Source organism: Eschscholzia californica, unplaced genomic scaffold (assembly GCF_041429995.1).
Source record: "Eschscholzia californica isolate CP2 unplaced genomic scaffold, dmEscCali1.0.p SCAF_2, whole genome shotgun sequence".
Classification (NCBI taxonomy): domain Eukaryota; kingdom Viridiplantae; phylum Streptophyta; class Magnoliopsida; order Ranunculales; family Papaveraceae; genus Eschscholzia; species Eschscholzia californica.
The window spans coordinates 44662977-44673178 of record NW_028238309.1 but is presented as its reverse complement, the minus strand read 5'-3'; the positions used below and the strand labels follow the sequence as shown (position 1 = coordinate 44673178).

At 38.3% G+C, this 10202-nt stretch overlaps 1 protein-coding gene across 1 annotated transcript; it reads left to right on the top strand.

Moving 5' to 3' along the window:
- Positions 1-4202: 4202 nt before the first annotated feature.
- On the top strand, positions 4203-6194 carry LOC147558244 (high-affinity nitrate transporter 2.1-like). Its single transcript, XM_086664618.1, has 3 exons — positions 4203-5183; positions 5302-5417; positions 5504-6194. The coding sequence occupies exons 1-3, from the start codon at positions 4368-4370 to the stop codon at positions 6168-6170; spliced, it is 1599 nt and encodes a 532-aa protein (XP_086520744.1). The 5' UTR covers positions 4203-4367; the 3' UTR covers positions 6171-6194.
- The last annotated feature ends 4008 nt before the right edge of the window (positions 6195-10202 follow it).

Sequence of the window (10202 nt, the reverse complement as noted above, 5' to 3'; positions counted from 1 at the left end):
TCTTTATAAATCACATAAACATGATCGATCAAATCAACTCAATATATACCAACTTAAGGAAGATCAAACTAAACACTTCAAATCTTACCAGAAACAAGAACAAATACTCTCTTTCTCTCTCTAACTTCTCTCTTCATCAGCAGCTTCGTCTCAACTTTGCTAGGGCTTACTTGGTAGCTTCATCTCTCTCTCTCTCTCACTCCCCCCCCCCCCCCCCTCTCTCTCTCTCTCCCTCTCTCTTTATCTCTGCGTGTTTCTCTCTTTCTCCTTTTCATTGTTATATCCCTCTTATCCCGAACTAGCTAGGGCTTACGTGGGTTTGTGTCAGATTCACATGGATTATATCCGGTGAACATGAGCTGTACCAGAAGCGCATAGGTTATGTCGCATTGGTTATGTCACATTGGTTATGTCACACAAAAAACATCATAAAACATCCAAAATGTATTGTGCACAAATTTATATGTGTTGCGTAAGATAACAAATAAAACGTATTGTGCATCAGAGAAATAAAGAACTTTTTCAGTATACATAATGTGATGTATAAGGGTAAATATGTTGTTGTACAAATTTTTATGTACCAGACCGGACAACTTTTTACCATAGAAATTGATGATGTCACATTTTTTCTTATTTTGAACTTGACTTTTGGACATGTATTCTTTTCTGACTCCGACTTCTCCCTTATTCACTATATTTTTTTCTACCTTTTGCCCAATCACCATCAAATGTTGCAATAAAAAGTCATGCTCCTTTCACAAAAGTATAAAAGATAACTTAGAGTAGTTAACTCAAGGGTGCTTCTAAAGGCACCAGGCCAAAAGGTTGTTAGCATGCGGACTCTAATAACACCAGGCTCAACAACTATTTTCTCTGTTAGCACCGTCCTAATCTGTAAGCACCCCGACTCATCTAACCAAACCCTAACCTCCATCCACATCTCAAAATTTGAAAATAAATTTGGGGAAAAACCTTCATTTTTTCTCTCTAAACCTCAAAACCGAACCTCCATCAATCTCCTCTTTTAATCTTTCATATCTCACTCGTTTTTGTCAACTCTTTCACTAAATCAGTCCTTTTACTCTCTAAGATAAAGAATCAACGAACATTTAGTGAAGACGAAGTAGAAATCAAACTCAATTTGCTCCTTTAAGGTTGTTCAATAACACTAAAGTTTTATGATTTTCTCGAATTAATTTGTTGTTTGATTGGTTGTGGACATCAATAGAATAGTATAACATGTTTATAATGTGGTTTACTATAATTTCGGACATATTTAGAGGGGTTTATGTCAAGATATTAGCCCCCATGAGTCTGCCTTAGTTCACTGCTGCTGTTACGGCTCGGACGGACTGGTTCAGTCCGTCATGGTCTTCTTGGTCACGGACTACCCTATCTGTGACCTTTAAGGACATAACGGATAGGGTAATCCGTGACGGACTGAAACGTCACGGACTACCCTGACTGCGACTTCTTCTTATTTTACTTTTTTATCTTTTCATCTTTTTTTTTAATCGAAAGATTTCCCGTGTTCCTCCAACTACGAGTGAAAGAGGTCGTAAGCAACGGCGAAGAAGATGGAAGAAGAATGAGTTGGACTTCCTTTCGTTTTGGGAGAAGAAGCAAACGAAGGTGAACATCACCCACGATAAAAACTGGTGCTTATAGAGAACTCGAGTCAATGGTCATTGACCTGAGCCAACGAAATGGCCGCCCGCTAATAGCCTTTTGGCCCGGTGCCTTCAGAAGCACCCTTAACTCAAACTATATTATTTATTCAAAATAGTACCAAAAAATATTTTAGGAAATTCTATCTAATAGTGTAAACTAGCAAAAGTAATGTGCTCTATAGTAGCATATATGTTATAAAAACAGAGTTGTTTGATTGAATTTTTTATTTTTTTTGTTTGATCCAACTTAGCTTGATGGATTGCAACAAGAAAAACTTAGCTTGATGGGCTGGCATATGTAGTCGTACTTCTCGCATAGGCAGCTGTACCTTTTTTCTTATTTATATTAAGAAAAAGATATTTCTTTTGACTTCATGAAATGTAATTGGAGAAGGTTTGATTAAATGAGAATATACATAGGTTGTTAGAGAAATTCTTTTTTCTTTTGTTTTGACTTTTTGATGATAGTTCCTTTGTGTTATCACCTTATATCGTTCGTACATTTTAAAAATCATGTCGACATTTGCAAAAAGAAAGAAGAAACAAGCCAACAACTCTTTCATATATATATATATATATATGTATGTATGCGTGTAATATACGTGTGTATGTGTAATTGTATATGTATATAGGGAGAGAGGAAAGACCCAAAAATTTAGGCACAAATTGTTGGAAGCATGTGGGGTTTTGTAATTGACTTATCACAAAGGAAACAAAGGCCTTATTATATCAAGACGTACTATATATCCATATATACTAAGATAATTCTCATTTGCCCCACTTTTATAACCAGATTTCTGTTTTTGCCCCCTATATTTTCTAAATAGCAGTTTGGACCCTTTTGAATAGGATCTTTTTAACTTTTTGAGTATTTATTGTACTTTCTAATTATACCTTCATATTCAATGGTCTCTCTCTTTCTCTCTCTCTCTTCTCCTCCAGTTCTCCTTAGTTACTTCGTGATCTCAATCTTCATCTTTGGACCTCTTTTCAGACATAATTATTTTCAGGTACCTCTATTTTCGATAAATATTAAAGCATTTAACCGTCTATAGGTAGATTGGAAACTGACAAGATAGAGGACTAAACAAAAGTTGGTCATAAAGTAAAGGACCTGACAAGAACTAGTGCTATATTCTAATAATTTTGATCATAGGATTGGAAACTGTGAAGGAGATAAGAAGTACACTAGGGTATCTATTCATCAACTTTGCCCATGTTGGATTGAGATCTGATAGAGGCAAAAGAGCCTCTCCTTGTGTACGGTTAGACTATCAAATTATCAATTAGCTTGTTTTTTTTCTTAAACAATGAAGATGAGATACAACTTGTCACATGTTATTATCCCTTCCAGGAATCTTTAGGTCACATTTGACATTTCAAAGAGTCCTTATAACTGAATTGGTTGGGCCACCAAAAAAAGTTCCTTTCTTAACCGCCGACTATACATGTCGGAGTTGCTCATCGGTAAGGGTCGGCCGCCCATTTTCAGTGACTTTTAATAAGATAAAAGTTTCATTTTTTTTCCTACCTCTCACCACAACCACCATTGCTTGAATGTGGTAAGGTAAGGTAAACTCTTATCTTACCGCATACTAAATATTCTATGGTATTAGTGTGACTAAGAGCTTCCACTTTCTTAACTTCGAAGTAGCATCGTTCTAAAGTTATTACTGCAAGTAGATTAATGGCCTAATGGGTCTTTAATATCTCAAAGTAATGATGCAGAGGGAGCACATACATATAACTAATAACATCTCAATCAAAACTACATTATATAACTAGTAATCCTCGTACAAAAAAGCAAGTAAAATTACATTACACGTCTATCTGATCATAACAAATATTTGAAACAAAATATGTAAATAGTAGTAAAAGTAGTAATATATATCACATTTGCTGAGATAACGAAAAATGCAAATAATCCGGTATAAACTAAAGAAAGTCTCTCAACCAACAACATAATAAATTATCTTTCAACAAAAAAAACAACATAATACAGTATATATTTTCTCTGCAGGCCCAAAAAAATACTTGTTAAATTAAAGGACGGTGGTACATGAAAGGACATAAGAATATAGTCCAACATACACCAAGTAAAATCTCACAGACAACAATACAATATATGTAGTCTCTTGCCATTCACTATCAATTTATTTTGAGTATATGATGCCTAAACAATGGAAAAATGATCAATTAGTGGGTCTAGTTCCAGATTTGTTAATCGGCTGTACGTCGGTACTGTGACTTTTGATTTTTCATGCTCTCATCATTTGTATTGTAAAAGTCTTCCTAAGGTGTGAGAAAATATAATCTAGTGATACTTCGACACATCAGCGGAGGACTGGGGAGGGACCAAAATGGAGGGATGAATAGAATTTGTGATGTTAATTTATACAAGATCGAATATCTAACATATGCCATAAGTATATTAAATCTATTTAGTCAAAACAACACAAAAATATTTTTTAGTTCTCTCTTCTTTCTGTTTGTGAAGAGACAATGTCAATCTCTCTCTCTCTCTCTCTCTCTTATTGAAGATGTCAACTCTTTTCTACTATAAAATGTAACCCATCGTACAACACTTACCTCCACCAAGAAACTCCTTTCTATCATTTCATTTCCTCCAAAATACCCTCTCTTTCTCTATCTCTATCTCTCTTTCACTAGATCTCAATATTGTTGTGATCAAGAAACATGACTGGTGGCAAGGAAGAAGGTCCCTTAGGGAGCTCCATGCATGGAGTAACTGGTAAAGAACAGTCATTTGCTTTATCTGTCCAATCTCCCATAGTTCACATAGATAGAACAGCCCATTTTGCCTTACCAGTGGACTCTGAACATAAAGCAACAGTTTTTAAGCTATTTTCTTTAGCAAGACCACATATGATGACTTTCCATCTCTCATGGATCTCATTTTTTACTTGCGTTGTTTCCACATTTGCTGCTGCTCCTCTTGTTCCAATCATCAGAGATAACCTAAACCTTGTGAGAGGAGATGTGGGTAATGCTGGAATTGCTTCAGTCTCTGGAAGTATTTTCTCTAGACTTGTCATGGGAGCCATTTGTGATCTTATAGGCCCTCGGTACGGGTGTGCCTTCGTCATGATGCTTTCCGCCCCGTCTGTGTTCTGTATGTCGCTTGTTTCAACTCCTGGTGGGTACGTAGCTGTTCGCTTCATGATCGGATTCTCTCTTGCTACCTTTGTGTCTTGCCAGTATTGGACTAGCACAATGTTCAATAGTAAGATCATTGGGTTGGTTAATGGCACATCAGGTGGGTGGGGAGATATGGGTGGTGGTGCAACTCAACTCCTGATGCCCTTGCTCTTCCAGGTGATCCTTAAAGCCGGGGCTACCCCATTTACGGCGTGGCGGATTGCCTTCTTTATCCCTGGGTGGATGCATATTATTACAGGGATAATGGTCTTAACTCTTGGTCAAGACCTACCTGATGGAAACCTTGCTGAGCTAAAAAAAACTGGTGAAATTGCAAAAGACAAGTTCTCCAAGGTTAGTATTTTCGAATATCACTACCCTCATAATGTTCCTACTATTTGCTAATACAAATTGGCTTATACTTTGTTTTTTTTTTATATCAAATCATCTTATAACTTTAATGTTTGTTTAGGTGCTATGGTCTTCTGTCTCAAACTATAGGACATGGATCTTCGTTTTTCTCTACGGATATTCTATGGGTGTCCAACTAACTACCAATAATGTCATAGCTGAGTATTTCTTCGACAGGTTTGTTTTCTCTCATTGTCCAAAGCTTAAATGGGAAAGACTGAAACTGATAGACATATGCTAATTTTTATTTTACTCTACGACAGATTTGATCTTAAACTCCACTCCGCGGGTATTATTGCTGCTGCCTTCGGTATGGCAAACATAGTATCTCGCCCTTTCGGTGGATACATGTCGGACTTGGGGGCACGAAAGTTCGGCATGAGAGCTAGACTTTGGAGCCTATGGATCGTACAAACATTAGGAGGAGTATTCTGCATCTGGCTTGGCCGTTCCGATTCTCTTTCAATCTCTATCTTGGCTATGATTCTTTTTTCCGTATGTATTCAGGCTGCTTGTGGTGCCACCTTTGGTATTGTACCTTTCATTTCTCGACGATCTTTAGGTATCATTTCCGGTCTAACTGGTGCCGGTAGTAACGTTGGTTCTGGGATAACCCAATTCTTGTTCTTTACAAGTTCAAAGTACTCAACTGCAACAGGAATCACATACATGGGGATCATGACAGTTGCATGTACTCTTCCAGTAGCACTAGTTCATTTTCCTCAATGGGGAAGTATGTTTCTTCCCCCAACTAAAGATGTTGTAAAAGGTACTGAAGAGTATTACTACGGATCCGAATACACTGAACAAGAGAAAGCGGACGGGTTACACGATAACAGTATGAAGTTCGCAAAGAATTGCCGCTCAGAACGTGGTAGACGTGTTATTGCCTCGGAAGTGACCCCGGATTCTACCCCATCACATGTGTAGAGAATATACGCTTCGAAAGATAGACAGAAGTTTGATTCAGTTGGTTTATAAGTCATATTTTCCTTGACTACTACTAACCACAAATCAAGAGAACTCTAGCTGTGGGAAGAGTTGGGGGTTTTTTTCAAAGTACAGTTTGGGTTTGTAATTGTCCTTTGTTAGCTTCAGAGAAAGCTAAAGCTCTCAGTTCTTCTTTATGATTCTATAGCTTATGTTTTGCTGTGATATATGTAAAATAAAATTTATATGCAAGTGTCGAAATAAATTAGGCTGGATTTCATGGGAAATAGGTTCTGTGGTTGGATTTCCAAACATAAATTTGATACTTTAAATTAGGCCTTGGGAAGTTTTTTAGGGGCGGGGGGCCATTCTTGTTAAAAGGGCCACCCTTTAAAAGCACCCCCAATATTAGAAATTTGTGTTAAAAGACCCTCCATTAACAAACCACCTAAAATGCCGGTTTGACCTAATGGTAAAGTTAACGCAGTTAGATTATTGTTAAGTCCAAATTTATTGACTTACTTTAACCACCCCTTCTTCTTCCTCATTCATCTTCTTCTTCTTCATCAACTCGTTCTTCTGCTATCCATCTCTTTATCTCTCTCATTTCATTGAAAAGCTCTCGCGATAGGAACCATCTCTATCTTTTCTGTCTTATTTTCTCTCTTTGTCTTTGTGCGATCCCCGATTTGTGTGATTCAGAGGTACAAAGAATCGAATTTACCCTAGATTTCGTGTTTTTGATTTCTTCAAATACAATGGTTCGAGTGCTTCACGCAAGTGATTAGGAACGTTTAATAGGTTATTTGAAGACATTATTATTAGAAGTCCATATGGTTCAGTGTTCTCTTTCTAAAGAAGAGGGAGAAAACCCAATCTTAGATAGGAAAAAGAGAGGGAGACCGAAATTATGGGCGTGAAAGTGGCGTGAATTGCCACCAACCCTTGGATTCACGCCACTTTCTCTCTCTTGATGAAATCAGCGTGTTCAATTCACGCCCAGAAGTGTCGGTCTCCCTATCACTGTTGTATGATGTTTGTAATCACATGTTATTTTATGGTTTTAAGTTTTGATCGTTAAAGTTTAGGTTCGGTCAAACCAGACCGAGTGTCGAATTACTATTCGACCTAATCCTACTGAATTCAAGTTTAGTAGTTGATTAGTTTAAGGAGTTGATTACGGTCCTCCGTCCCAAGTTACTTCATCACTTCGACACGAGGCCAATGTATATAACATCAGTTACACCTCCTATTTCCTGGTGTTAAATTCGGTGGAGGAAGACCGAAGAAGTGTTCATATGTCGGCTTGAGGACCTTCCTTTAGCCATCTCCATTAAGTGAATCGATAGGCTTCCTCGAAAGAAAGAAGCTTTTGAGTCAGGGGAATGGTGGAAAGCCACAACCTCCCTGGACTAAGGCAGAGACCAAACCCGCCCTGACTCCCCAGAAGCAAAACGCGCCGTCTGAAACATCCAGACCCATAGTCTTCCCAAAACTTCAGCAGAGAAGAAAATAGGTGTCCCCGTACCTGCCAAAGTTCATCCAGCCCTGAACCTCAACAAACCTGCCTTAAGCTGAATAACGGAAGCTGCTGAAAAAGGCTAGCCCTTACTAATAGATAGGCTAACGCGCTACGGCTTGACTTGACTAAGCCCCGCTTGTTCTAGCGCGCCTACTTATATTTTAGCACTTTTAAACAGCCGTTGCTTGCCCTTAGTTGGTTGGAGGTAAGTAAGGATATGAAGAGCGGGAGTAGTGCCAGTGGAAAGGGAAGCGGGAAATTAGGCCCTATGGGAGTCTCTGAAATAAATTGCAGTACTAGAGATAGCCTACTATAGTTGATTTCGGTGTGTCAATGTCGAATTTTCTCTTATATCTTCCGCATGAGATCCTCGAATTTTATAAATGACTTCGATTTTGGCTAGCCAAATTTGTGGTTGTTCCATTTTGCTCTTTAATTTTAACTTGTCTTTGTTCTTAAGTATTGTTTTATCAGATTTTGATGTATATCCCTTTATTTGGCTTAATTTTAGTCATGACTGATCGTGTCCCTCTAACGGGAAGTACAATCACGACCCCTCTACCAATGAAGTGGGGGAGTTGTCTAATACGGCGGAGAGTACATCTCAGAAAAAGGTGGCAATAGGTCCTAATGGTCCTTTTCCAGGAGGTCCAACTGACCGAAGCCTTCTGAAGAAATATGACAACCACATTGCGTATAAGATCTGGAATGACGAGGTACGTGTATATTTTTCGGAAATCTTTGTCCTCCCTTTCAAACATAACATATGTGTTTAATTTGTTGATTGGGCCGACCGGTTTTGAGACTTCACACTCACACTTCTACGGTGCAAGTGTCGGCCCTTCGGCATGAAGTGTTACGAGCATTGAAGAAGAATCACATTTGAGACATAGAACTCGAGTGTAAAGATGTTCCTGAAAAGGTGCAAGCGTCCGGACTTCTACAAATAGCCAGGGCCGGCCCAAGTATATCGGAGGCCCCAAGCGAAATAAAAAATTGGGGTCCCATACAATGGATATTAAAAAAAATTTAAACAATGCAAAGGGTAGGAATTGAACCCTTGACCTTTTATCCAAGACCTAAACTCTTTACCACTAAGCTACGCCTTAAATTATGTTTGAAATTGGTTAAAGTATAATTTGTTTTTCGAAAGTTACATACGAAATAGGAAACATGAGGCCCTTGATTATTTGGGGCCCAAAGCGACTGCTTTGGTGGTTTTGGTCACGGGCCGCCCCTGCAAATAGCTCAGTACTCGTACCAGAAACTAGACTGTATTTTTATCACGACATTCAGCGGTAGGTGGTGGCACAAGGACACTAACACCTGTCTCACGTGCTTTGGAGAGATGACGATCACAGTAGAGGGTGTATATCCTATTACCCGACTTCAGATTGAAGGTAACTCGATTCATTTGGATATAAATCAAAATTTTGACGAATGTGCTCTTCTTGTGAAAATATTAGGGGTGACAACTGAAGATATAGCAAATGAAATGCAGTTAAATAAGTGGAAGCGTGTCTGCATGTTGTGGTTAGGGGAGGATTGTTTGGGTAGCTCTGACAAAGATGAAAATTGAGAAAGAAAAACAACAGCTAAGTGGATCCTAAAAAAACATAGAATTAGTTGCAAAATGGTGCACATTTACACGTACTCCTCGAGTTGGCATGTAGGGAAATGGTGTTCTCTTAACATTTTTTAAACTAACTTCCAAAAAAAACATTTTTAAACTAGTAGCGTAAGGTACCTGGGAATGTTAAATTCGATGAACCCATACCAACAGGCTAAAAGGGAAATTGATTCGAGCATACCGATTTCAACTTCCTATGTTACTAGAGTTCTCTTTTGTTATGACCGAACCAAATTTTTTCTTGCCAATTCAGGACAACCGTATCGTTTTTATCTTATGATTCTTACTCTGTTATTTTTCGAGTTCAATTCGGTTCGGTCAAACCAAAAATTTAAGACAAATACGGTTGAACCAGACCGTGCTTACTTTCGTGTTCCACAAAAAAAAATTCTTTCATATAAACAACAAATAAACTATCAAACATGTAAAAATGTGTTAGGGAATCTTCGTATACCTCTTTAGAGACTGTTTCATGTCCAAAAATTGAGTTTTGGGAGATTTGCTGTTTGGACCCCTTTCCTATAATTGACTTGCTGTTTGGAGTCCATCTTTTAAGAGTTGCATTTTGGACTCCCTTTTGACGGAATCATCTCAGAATATTCCGTCTCCAAAGTTATACTTAAAAAATCCCCACTTTACCCTTACATTATCAATATTACAGTTTGGACTCCCTAATTTATTAAGGGTTATTTTCCAAATGACCCCCAACTTTGTGACCAACTTCCTGCCTGACCCCCTATTTTAGCAAAAATACCCATATGACCCTCTTTTTTCGTTATCCTTAACTTTCCGTTACTCTCTCTCCTCCATCTCATTTTCTCTCTCTGCCACATCATCGTCTTCACCGGCAGGGGTCGCCGGCCGGCGATCTTCAAACATA

Coding starts and splice junctions, on each gene's coding strand:
- LOC147558244 (XM_086664618.1), top strand. CDS start 4,368: ATGACTGGTGGCAAGGAAGAAGGTCCCTTAGGGAGCTCCATGCATGGA. Junction 5,184..5,301: donor CAAAAGACAAGTTCTCCAAG/GTTAGTATTTTC, acceptor ATGTTTGTTTAG/GTGCTATGGTCTTCTGTCTC. Junction 5,418..5,503: donor GCTGAGTATTTCTTCGACAG/GTTTGTTTTCTC, acceptor ACTCTACGACAG/ATTTGATCTTAAACTCCACT.